General features: G+C 34.1%; 1 protein-coding gene across 1 annotated transcript in view; it reads left to right on the plus strand.

Moving 5' to 3' along the window:
* The window catches only part of ABCB5 (ATP binding cassette subfamily B member 5), a 139,550-nt gene that overhangs the window by 15,587 nt on the left and 111,482 nt on the right, over window positions 1-12,481 (plus strand). Inside the window, exons 5-10 of the mRNA XM_034653248.1 lie at window positions 7,215-7,406; window positions 7,493-7,664; window positions 9,828-9,952; window positions 10,033-10,210; window positions 11,499-11,612; window positions 11,910-12,020. Of these exons, the coding sequence (XP_034509139.1) occupies window positions 7,215-7,406; window positions 7,493-7,664; window positions 9,828-9,952; window positions 10,033-10,210; window positions 11,499-11,612; window positions 11,910-12,020 (892 nt within the window). The remainder of the gene's footprint in view (window positions 1-7,214; window positions 7,407-7,492; window positions 7,665-9,827; window positions 9,953-10,032; window positions 10,211-11,498; window positions 11,613-11,909; window positions 12,021-12,481) is intronic.

Here is a 12,481-nt window from a genome sequence, read left to right on the forward strand (position 1 = left end):
AGTATAGGCACTGGACTTTTGTAATGTCTCACTGAAATTATGAGAGTTTTTGCTACAGACCTAAGAGATCCCTCATTTTTCTCCCAAAAGTGAAGCCTGTATGTTGCACAACGTAAGGGACACCTATCACATTGCAGTGAAACTCTCTGGGCCTTAATTCTTGACCTGCACTGTCCAATTTGTTAGCCACAGCTACGTAGGGTTATTTAAATTTGAATTAATTAAAACTGAGTAAAACTTAAGTATTTAGTTCCTCATTTTCAGTCACATTTCAACTGTTCAGTAGCCACATCTGGCTGGTGCCACCTTGAATGTCACAGATATGGAGTGTTTTCTTCGTCACAGAAAGGTTTATTGTACAGCACTGCTCTATGCAATGTAAATGATGCCCTCTCCAGTTGTACTTCGCTGCAGCCTCAACTTTCTTTGAGAGACAGTTCTGGTTTTTAGCAAATTCTATATAAAATTTCTTTTATTGGTTTGTTTGAAAATTCCTAGTTGAAATCCAGTGTATTGCCTTCTACTGAATTCTGTTCCTACAATGTCAAACCAGGGTTCTGATGTATAATTACGAAGTTTGAGTTTCTTACAAAGAAGTTTGGAACTTTTAAAAATAGGACCATCCATTTAGAGAACAGTTCAAAAAAAAGGAGAAAATGAAAAGATATGTCTGTGTACAATTATTAGAAGGTTACAACATTTACCAAAAAAATTCTTAACATTTATACTATAGTATTTGTTATGCTATTGTTTCTCAAACTGGTGTTCTGTTTTGGAATATTTGAGATACATGAAGAAAATAAATGTTCCTTGATCAAACTGGTTTTGAAAGTGTTATATCTGACACCTCCCTCTTGGATACATACAGGACAGATATGTGTAGTAAAACTCCATTTACTCCAAGTTATTAAAACCTATTTGACTATAAAACCTAATTTTTTCCCCAAACACCTGGTAACATCCTGTGAAACTAATGTTTTAATGAACACATTTCTGGGAATCATTGCTTTATATCTTCTTTTTTGTTGAGCATAAGATAATACCTCTTTCAGCTATAATCATCAGGAACCACAGAATTTTATTCCACCCATATTATTTTCCAAAGACAATGACTCATAGCTTTCTGTAAGTTTAACATTTTAATGTTCAACCTGTATCCTTGTTTTATTTACCAAATATTCTGAAAATAATTGAGTATTTTCTTGTTGAATCCAAATCATAATGACTAAATAGTCCCAAGATAATTGCTGGTAGGGGCGCCTGGGTGACTCAATCTTTAAGCGTCTGACTTCAGCTCAGGTCATGATCCCAGGGTTCTGGGATCGAGCCCCGCATCGGTCTCCCTGCTCAGCGGGAAGCCTGCTTCTCCCTCTCTCACTCCCCCTGCTTGTGTTCCCTCTCTCGCTGCCTCTCTCTCTGTCAAATAAATTAATAAAATCTTTAAAAAAAAAAAAAGGTAATTGCTGGTAAATATGATGTCTCTTTTTCCCTCAAGAGTTAATTGATTAATTCCATATGAATTTATAAGCAACTCGTTCCCTCCCTTTTGCTACTTCTGATATATCTTTCATAATCTTGAAAATGAAGGGGTGAGCTATACGACCATGGTTGTGTTAGATTTAGTTCAATTGCATTTAAAGTAAAATCCATTATAATAGTTGTTTAACCATGATAGAAATTATTTCTCTCACATATAAATATCTGAAAGTAGGTACTCTAAGTATGAAATAAGGCTCAAAAGCCATTAGGGACTTGGTACCTTCTGTCTTTGTGGTCCTATGACCACATCCATTCGAGCTGGGCATATTGCCACTTCAAATAAAATGGAGGTTCTCTTATTTAGGAAGAAGATAAAATCAGATATTGGCTGATAGCAGTTTTTGCTGCATCAAGTAGTGGGCTCGAATAATTCCCAGACTCTGTACAGTGGGACTGTTAATAGGTGATACATTGTAAAAGGCGGTGGATGTTCATAGTTAATTGGTCTGAGACAGTTGAGTTGAGTTGAACAAAAGAGTTGAACAAAATTAAACAATTTCTTTACTTTTTGATATTTTGATATGTTCATGTATATTATCAGTTTCCAATGAGGAATAATGTTAGGTATACAGGGTTTCCCAAATCTTATTGAGAACCCTTTCCCCTCAGAAATATTGCTAAAGTGATTCAGATTGTAAGTTCAGAATTCAGATAATGGATTCAGGATTCAGATCTTGGGCTCTGCCACTTTTTAATTATAGAAGCTGTTGATTAACTTTTGTAAGCTTCGGTTTCTTCATCTGTAAAATGAGATGTTTATACTTCCTGAAGATTCAATGATACTCAGATATGTCAAGGGCCTGACATAATATTTAACACAAAATAAATGCTCAATAAATGAAGCCATTAAATCAACCTTACTTTGCATGCAATTTTGAATCAGAAGACTTAGACCATGAAGGTAGTTTCATTTCCTGATGCAAAATAAAATACCGAGGCTGTGGGGCTACTGGGGTTTCTTCTCCTAGGTCCCAGGTAGTTTGGAAGTCTGATTACTAGATAAATGAGGAGTTAATAAGTATAGTATCTTTCATTTGAAAAAAATTGAATGTGTTGTTTTCTTTGTTTTAAGGAATAGTCTCTTAAAAAGTGCATCAGTGCTTCTGTAAAAATTATTTTAATTACTTTTTCTGATTAAATGCTTAATATTTTCATTGTACATAGTGTAAAAAGATAAAATGCACAAAGAAAATTAAATCACTTATAATCCCGTCACCAATAGATAATAAACATTAGTTTTGGTTTATATTATTACAACTTTTTTACATGTATGAGTGGGCATATATAATTTTAATATACTTGGAATTATACTGTTCATATGATTTTAACAGCTTTATTGAGGCATAATTTGCTTATCATAAAGCTCAGCAGTTTCAACTGTACAATTCAGTGATTTTTAGTAAACTGACAGAGTTGTACAACCATCACCACAATCCATTTTTAGCTCACTTCCATTACTCTACAGAGATCCCTCCTTTGTAGTCAGTCCCTATTCCCACACTCAGCCCCAAGGCAACCACTTATCTGCTTTCTGTCACTAAAGACTTCCATCACCTGAACTTTGCATGTGTATGGAAACATATAATATGTAGAGTATCTGACATCTTTGATTTATTAGCATAATGTTTTTGAGTTTCATCAATGTTGTAACATGTGTCAGTAGTTTATTGCTTTTTATTGCTTAGTAGTAATCCATTGCAGGGGTACACCTGCAATGTTTCTCTGTTCACTAGTTGATGGATATTTGGATTGTTTCTGGGTTTTGGCTACTTAAAAATAATGCTTCTATGAACATCAATATGGAAGTCTTTGTGTATACATACGTTTTTATTTCTCTTGGGTAGATACCTAGGAGTCGAATTGCTCGGTCATATGGTAAGTTATGTTTGTCTTTTTAAGAAACTGCCAAACTGCTTTTCCAAAGTGGCTACACCATTTTGCTTTTTCACCAACAAATCTCACCAATTTCTCCATATCCTTGTCAACATTTGTTTATTGTCTGTCTTTTTGATTATAATCATGGTAGTAGATGTGGAGTGGTATCCTATTGTGGCTTTAACTTGCATTTCTCCAGTGACTAATATTGAGCACTTTTTTCATTACTTTTTAGGCATTCATATATTTTCTTTGGTTAAATATTTATTAAAATATCTTGCCTTTTTAATTGTGTCATTTGTGTTATTACAGAATTATGAGAATTTTATTTTATAAATTCTAGATACAAGTTCTTTGGCATATGTGTGATTGGCAAATACTTTCTTCTAGTCTGTAGCTAGTCTTTTCATTTTATTAAAGGTTTCTTTTGAAGCACAAAAGTTTTAAGTTTTGATGATGATGTACAATTTATCAAGTTTTTCTTTTATGGATTGTGCCGTTGGATGTAAGAATTCTTTGCCTAAACCAAGATCATAAAGATTTTCTCCTACATTTTCTTCGAGGACTTTGAACATTTTAGCTCTTACACTTAGGTCTATAATCCATTTGAGTTTATTTTTGTGACTGTTATGAGACAAGGTTTTAACGTTTTTGCATATGACTATATCCATTTGTCCTGGTACTATTCCTTGAAAAAATTAACTATTCTCCCTTCTCATTTGCACCTTTGCTAAAAATGAGTTGTCCAAATATAAGGATTAGTTTCTCTTCTTTCAATTTTGTTGCATTTATTGATATATCTATTCTTATGCTACTATCATACTGTCTTGATTAGTGTAGTTTTAGAAAATAAATAAATAAAATCAGGAATTGTAAGTCCTCCAAATTTGTTCTTCTTAAAAATTATTTTGGCTCTTCTGACTTCTGTTCATTTCTATGTACATTTTAGGATCATCTTGCCAATTTCTGCCAAAAAGTCTACTGGGATTTTTGATAGGGACTGTATTGAATCTATACATCAATTTGAGGATATTTTCATCTTAATGACATTGAGTCTTCCAATCCATAAACATGGATTACCTCTCCATTTATTTAGATCTTCTTTAATTTCTCCCAGCAGTGTTTTATAGTTCAGTGTTCAGATCTTGCATTTCTTCTTTTGATTTGATTTTATAACCCATTTTCCTCTTACAATATTGTAAACATTAGAAAACAGTCAACTCTTATTTGCAATAGTTTTATTTTATTAAAGTTGTCATGAATACTGAATGAGCAAATATTAAGCCATTGTTACTAGAGTAAATACAGGGTTAGGTTCCTGTGAGCCTCTGGTCACAACATTTTCATCATTCAACACATAACGTCATTTTGTATGTATTTCCATTTAAAGACAACTTATTTAATATATATTGTTGATTCATTAACATTGAACTCATAGTCAGTAGCGCTAGAACTCATGCCTGAATGACACCTATTTAATACATATGTTTTCTTCACAGGTCACATCACAGCTTTCTTACACTTAGGAATACTGAACAGCACTTAAGCATGCTGCCTAAGAGTCATTTTAAACAGTGGAATCATCTAAAATTAGACAAAAACACAAAAATCAGAAAAAGGTGGCACTACACATACCACAAAAATGACACTTGTTTATAATGAGTGAGCTGAAACAAGAAGACAGAGTGTTGCCTTGTTCAACCTCAGCTGGGAACATCTTTGTTGGGCAACTCAGATTTTTTACACTCTGTGCATGTTCATGAGTAACAATGAAAACATCTGAGTATTGATTTGGGGGTTAAAAATAAACTTTAGTGAGCAAGCAGATTTGCCAACACAGAATCTGGGAATAATGGGGAGTAATTGTATGTTCCTCTGTATTTTCCTTGATACTTCACTTTCATGGCTTTCTACCTACCGTGTTGGCCAGTCCTCAGCTTGCTTTGCAGGTTCTTTCTCTTCATCCCAAACTCTACCGTGTCTACTTGAGCTCATTCCTTGGTCCTCTATCTTTTTTATCTACACTGAATTTTCTCTCTCTGTGGGTAGTCTCAGCCAGTGCTTTAATTACCACCTATAAGCTGATGACTTTCAAATTTACATCTCTAGCCTAGACCCTGCTCCAATCATTTCAGACTCTTATTTTCAGCTTCTTACTTGATCCCCACTTTGATATTTAATAGCCATCTTGGTCTTAATGTATTGAATCAAAACACTTGATTATCTCCTACAAATCTATTCCATTCCCATTTGCCTATGGCTGTACATGGCACACCATTCACCCAGTTGCTCAAATCAAAATCTAAGGAGTTATCCTTAATTTCTCCCCTTCCTGCATTCCTCACAGTCAATACATTGGCAATTTCAGTTTGCTGTATTTCCAAAATATAACTAGAATCTGTCCATTTCTTTGTACGTCGGCTGCCACCATCTTCATCCAAGTTCCTATCCTCACACTGGCTTTTGCAAGAGCCTCCTAACTAAACTGCCTGCTTCCATTGGTTTCACTTCCATTCATTCTCCATAAAAGAGCCAGAGTGATCTTTTTAAAAGTTGAACTGATAGGGGCGCCTCGGTGGCACAGCGGTTAAGCGTCTGCCTTCGGCTCAGGGTGTGATCCCGGCGTTATGGGTTCGAGCCCCACATCAGGCTCCTCTGCTATGAGCCTGCTTCTTCCTCTCCCACTCCCCCTGCTTGTGTTCCCTCTCTCACTAGCTGTCTCTTCTCTGTCAAATAAATAAATAAAAACTTTAAAAAAAAAAAGTTGAACTGATAAGCTCATCCCATACTTAGATTTTCCGATGGTCTACATTTTTTTCTTAAAATAAAGTCTGTGCAATGCACCATGGCTGCCCTACAATATTAGCTAAATTCTCTGACTTAATCATTTCCTACCACTTTGGAGTTCTTTTGTTCCTGGAACGTGCTAAGCCTTTTCCTGCCTCAGACCTTATTATTTTTCTGTCTCCCTAGAATACACTTTTCTTGCTCTTTTTATGGCTGGCTCCATTTTACCTTTTGGAACTTTCCTCAAGAAAGTTTTTCTTAACCACTCTATCTGCACTAGCTCTCCCAACCCACATTTCCTCACTGTTTATTCTGTGACTTAGCACCCTGTTTACTTCCCTCATGGAACAATCTGAAATTCTCCTTCTGTGTGTATTGTCTGTCTCCTCCCATCAGAATGTAAACTCTTCATGAATAGGGAGGGCCTTATTATCTTGCTCATGACTATATCTCTAAAACCTCACACATAGTGGGTATACATTTTTTAAATGATTCCATTTATCTGGTCTCCTGTTAGATTTTTTTCAGCTTTTCTTTTTTACTGTTAACTACCATGACCATCCAGCTAGATTAATCTTTTTACATATTTCCTTAAGGTAAATTCCTTAAGTTGAATTTTGTATTTAATAATATATATATTTTTAAAGTATTTTGTGCAGTGCTTTTGACTACTATCATTTCTTCATCCACCTGTTCCATGTACAGCTATCTTAATTACTTCAATGTAACTTTTCAAATGAAAGTATTAAAAATTATTGAAAGAAGATATAAATAGCAAATGTTTTAAAATAGTAGTTTCTACTAGTAATGTAAAAGAGACATACTCTCGACTAAGGAAACCAAGATTTTTGTGTTCAATGTACTTTATTTCTCATGGAGGTTTATTTTTAGTTATTTTATATGTTCTAGCACAAATTCTCTCAATCAAATATTATGATAGATTTCGGTTTTTTTATAACAAAGGGGAAAACTGCACTTGAGTCTCACTAACATTTTCAATAATCTTTTTTCAGGTTGACTCTGTCTTATATTGGAATAGGAGTTACTGCCTTGGTTTTTGGCTACATGCAGATTTCCTTTTGGGTTATGACAGCAGCACGACAGACCAAAAGAATTCGAAAACAGTTTTTCCATTCAGTTTTGGCACAAGACATCAGATGGTTTGATGGTTGTGACATTGGTGAACTTAACACTCGCATGACTGAGTAAGAGGATGGATGTGTAGTATATCGACTTTGTTTTCCATATATGCTATGTCAGTGACTTAACTGCATTTATTTACTTGTTTCAGTGACATCAACAAAATCAGCGATGGTATTGGAGAGAAGATTGCTCTGTTGTTTCAAAACATATCTACTTTTTCTATTGGCCTGACAATTGGTTTGGTCAAGGGTTGGAAACTCACCCTGGTGACTCTCTCCATATCACCTCTTATAATTGCTTCAGCAGCCATGTTTTCTCGGGTAAGCTAGATGACTAATGCAGTGTTGACTGGAAACAGGAATGTGAACTAGGTTTTTTACTGAGTTTGTCAAAAAAAGCATTTCTATTCATTTCCTATATCTAAAAATGGAAAGGGATATTAAACATCACCAACACTTTTGATTTTGTTCACTATTAATCACTTTTTTGTCTTCAAGTTATTTGGCCACAATGAAGTTAATTTTAATATCTTACTAACATTAAGAAAATTTCTCTTCATTTAGTAGCTTAGTGCAACTTCAAATGATAGCATGGATAGAGAATTATGGGAAAGCCTTATGTGTTCTAAATTTCCAAATAATTTATGCAATTCATTTCACTAGAACACAATAAGAAAATCCTAAAATTGTAAACACTTCCATGTCAGCCATTTCAAGTTTATATTTTTTATAAGGCTCTTGAATTACATTGCAAATGTCTGCTAATGTCTACTTTTATGTACTTTAGAAATCTGTTTCAATTTTTTAAACAGATTATGTATTTTCATTTAAATTATATTTCTAGCACTATTGTGAGTATAGCACAAGATATTAATCTATTTATAACCTGGATTTGAAACTAATGTTCTTTGTTAAGCCCCAAAACAACCAGTATATCCCTAATATCTCTCTCCAAATCAAGTCTGGCAATTCTACCAATGTATATATCCATCTACTAGATTGGAGGCTCAGTGCATTCTTAGGGATGGATGAGGTTTTTAATTTTGCAAAGCGAATTGTTCTTTATGGAAATCAAAGCCATAAAATTCACTGAGTTTATTTGCTAACATTATACAAGTTTAACCAAAAAAGAATTTGCAACAATAAAAATATTCTATGGCTGAATAATTTTTTAACAGCCTTCAATGTTTAGATAAGAAATCTTTATTTAATGAGACTTCCTAGTATTGACCTTATAACCCTTATAAAAACCTTCATCCCCAGTGTATTTGAAATGAGAACCCCCTCAATAGGAAGATTACTCACTATGTTGCTGAGATCAGAGCTTAAACTTAACTGCCCAGAAAAGTAAAGTGGATAAGAAGTTTAAAAGGAACAACAGTGGGAAATCTAAGCTCGGCTATTTTATTAACTGGTTGTAAAGAAGAAGCAAACAAAGGTCAAAGTTATCCAAATAATTAAAGAAGCCATGGTGGGTGGTTTCTAGCTTACTTTGATTCATTTATTAAACATTTGCTATGTACAAGGCTTTTTGCTAGGTGCAGCTTCCTCTCCAGTGATATATACATGAATTCAGAAAATAATGAGAATTACCCAGTTTATGCTACCTTCTGACTTTAACAGCTGTCCAAGTGTGTCTTATGTAAAATCATCTCCAGTTATGTAGAATGTGTTTTGAAAATGAAATTTATTATGTGAATAGGCAATAAAGACTCACAGCTCAGAGGACATTTTTCCTTCTTTTCCATTTCACTGACCCATTGTGCTAAACTAAATGAAATCTTTTACTATTAAAGGAGTAGAAAGTCAGATGTATAATAGAGAAAAAGGCACATTCTGATTTTAAAATTTTGAAGAATCAGGTAAACCTGCCTAATATCAACAAGCATATTACCCTTCCTCTCTGCCTCTTAAATCTCACCTCTTACTGTTAGAGATATAGCATTTACTAGGTAGCCTGTATTATGCAGTAATAGCTTCAGGGTTCACACTCCGGACATATGCAGGATCATCTTCCTCTTCCTGCTTCTGTGACCCATGGCCTCTGGAAGACTTGCTTTTTTACATAATAACAAATCAAGTCAAATTAGGCTTACCAGTTGCACCCAAAAAGGATTGTGTCCCTAATACCCATCTCCAAATCAAGTCTTTCCCAATTTTATTAATGTAAGTACCCATGTTCTAAGGTTTTAAAAATATGGGGAGGGAACAGTGAAGTTCTACTTGTAAAAGGCAAAATAGAGATTTAGATTGAAGATTACATCACTCAGCTCTTTCACTGCTGTGAAACTTTAAAAAGTCAGTTAATATTTCTGGCCATTGCTTTCCTCATTTGCAAACTGAGAGAGTTAGATCAAATGATCTTAAGTAGCTTTTCAATAATAAAATTCTGCTGTTCTAGATTCTACCTGAATTATATTCTTTGCAAGTTGTTACTGCCTCATGGTCATTTTTTTGGTTAACTGTGGTCATGGTTTGTTACAGATAATCATCTCATTGACCACTAAGGAATTAAATGCCTATTCCAAAGCTGGGGCTGTGGCAGAAGAAGTCTTGTCATCAATCCGAACAGTTGTAGCCTTTGGGGCCCAGGAAAAAGAAATTCAAAGGTCTGTTCCTTTAATTATGACAATATTTGCTTGGTTTTATTTTTCCCAAAGTCTGTTACATTGCATTTTGTCTTTTTAAGGTATACACAGAATCTAAAATACGCAAAGGATATTGGCGTAAGAAAGGCTATAGCTTCAAAACTCTCTCTTGGTGCAGTGTACTTTTTTTTGAATGGAACCCATGGACTTGGTTTTTGGTATGGAACCTCCTTGATTCTTAGTGGAGAACCTGGTTATACCATTGGAACTGTTCTTGCTGTAAGTCTTGTTTGAGAGCAAAGGTAACTGGCCTATACAGTCTTTTCTTATCTAGAGTTTAGTAAAAATTTGTCTTTGAATGACAATGAATATCCAAAAATGAATGGTTTTAACAAATACTTGTTTCTATCAAATGATTTGTATCTACCTTTAAATTATAGTAATGAATTGGCAGGATTTATTCATCCAGTGTATCTTTAAAACCACCATGCTTTTAGAAGAATCATAAATGAATTCTCCACTGGGATATAGAGTTTTCTTAATCCAGCAGTCAAAAAGACCAGTCTCTAGTAAGACTTTTTCCTTTCAAACTTGCTGAGGTAAGATGGCACTCTATATTCACCTTGTTGAATGTCTTCCCTCTGGAAATATTCTGTAGATTAAACTTTCCTGCCCTTCCTCTGTCCTTTCAGCATATAGTAATGTTAAAGACAGACTATCTACAGCTCTGTCCAACATCACAATTTAGAGATTTTTAAAAAAAACTCTTAGGGGTTTTGCATTAAATTTTAATTTATTCAGTTATCCTCCCAAGTTTCAACAATAAACAGTTCAGTTCAGGATTAAAAACAATTTGTCTTGCTGAACTGAACTGACCTGGTCTATATATTCAGTTCTCATTTGGCCTTCCCATTCTATGTAGATTTCTTTTCCGTCAGCTAAAGTTATCTTTTGGATTTGAGACTCTCATCATTAAAACTTTTATGGAAATTAAACTTGAGCATGAGGAATTTGGGGCACATCCTTACTTCTCAATTTATGTGTGACTTTGGACAAATGACTTGCTAAACCTTAGCTTCCTCACTTGTAAGATAGGGAAAATGCACCTGGCTTATGGGGTTCTTTCCTTATTTCATTTTTTGCAAACATGTATCTGTCTGAAAATGAAAGATGTCAATAATACAAGAATTCAGAGAAGTTTGGACAGAAATAATGCAATGTTTCTAAGCTAGTGACAATCTGTGACATCCTTCTCTGTAAAGTTTAAGGGATTGACCAGCAAGGAAGAAGTGCAACTCACCTCCTCACTCAACCAGTAAGCACTGTTCAGTAAGCAGATTTTCCCAGCAGGTAATAAGAAGTTTATGGAACAATCAAAAGTTGTTCCACATTAAAAAAGCTATCATACTTGAATTAACTTGTATTTCCTTTATGTTTAGACAGCAGCTTCCATTCCTTCCCGCCTAATTTCTCTAATATCTCTCTGATGTCAACCACATATACACTTCATTCTATTGTCTCTCTTACATAATTGAGGAGGGTAAATATTATTTTCTTGTTCCTATAGGTTTTTTTTAGTGTAATCTATAGTAGTTACTGCATTGGAACCGCAGCCCCTAACTTTGAAACCTTCACTATAGCCAGAGGAGCTGCCTTTAATATTTTCCAGGTTATTGATAAGGTAAGACTTCAAACTGCTTTGAAAGATAACTACCATTACTGCGAGAAAGAAACCAAAAAATTGACGCACTTATTTCACTAAAACAGAAAGATGGGCAAAATCTGTGTTGGGCAATTGGCTATGGAAAGAGATTTTTTAACTCTTCTACAAGGACATTGTGTTTTATTGAAACCTTCATGTCTAACTCAATATACTTCTGAAACAGAAAAGAAAACATTGTAAAAGAAAACCGTCTTTTAGGATGTAGTGTCAACTTAGTGCATTGAAGATTTGTAACATTCTCTTTGTTTTTCCAAGAAACCTGCAATAGATAACTTCTCAACAACAGGATATAAACCAGAATGCATAAAAGGAACTGTGGAATTTAAAAATGTTTCCTTCAGTTATCCATCAAGACCATCTGTCAAGGTAGCTTAATTTAATTATAGAATTGTGATATTTTCTGATATTATCTTATACTGGCTAAGATATCTTCTTAAGTGATTATTTAGGATCCTTTTGACCAAGATTTTGCTACTTTTCTTTGAGACTTCAGGGGAGAAAGAAAGAAAGAGAAAGAAAGAGAGAAAGAAAGAAAGAAAAAGAAAGAAAGAAAGAAAAAGAGAGAAAGAAAAGAAAAGGAAAGAAAAGAAAAGGAAAGAAAAGGAAAGGAAAGGAAAGGAAAGGAAAGGAAAGGAAAGGAAAGGAAAGGAAAGAAAGAAAAGAAAAGAAAAGAAAAGAAAAGAAAAGAAAAGAAAAGAAAGAAAAGGAAAGAAAAGAAAAGGAAAGGAAAGAAAAGGAAAGGAAAGGAAAGGAAAGGAAAGGAAAGAAAAGAAAAGAAAAGAAAAGAAAAGAAAAGAAAAGAAAAGAAGAAAAAAAAGAAAAGAAAA

Source organism: Ailuropoda melanoleuca, chromosome 1 (assembly GCF_002007445.2).
Source record: "Ailuropoda melanoleuca isolate Jingjing chromosome 1, ASM200744v2, whole genome shotgun sequence".
Classification (NCBI taxonomy): Eukaryota; Metazoa; Chordata; class Mammalia; order Carnivora; family Ursidae; genus Ailuropoda; species Ailuropoda melanoleuca.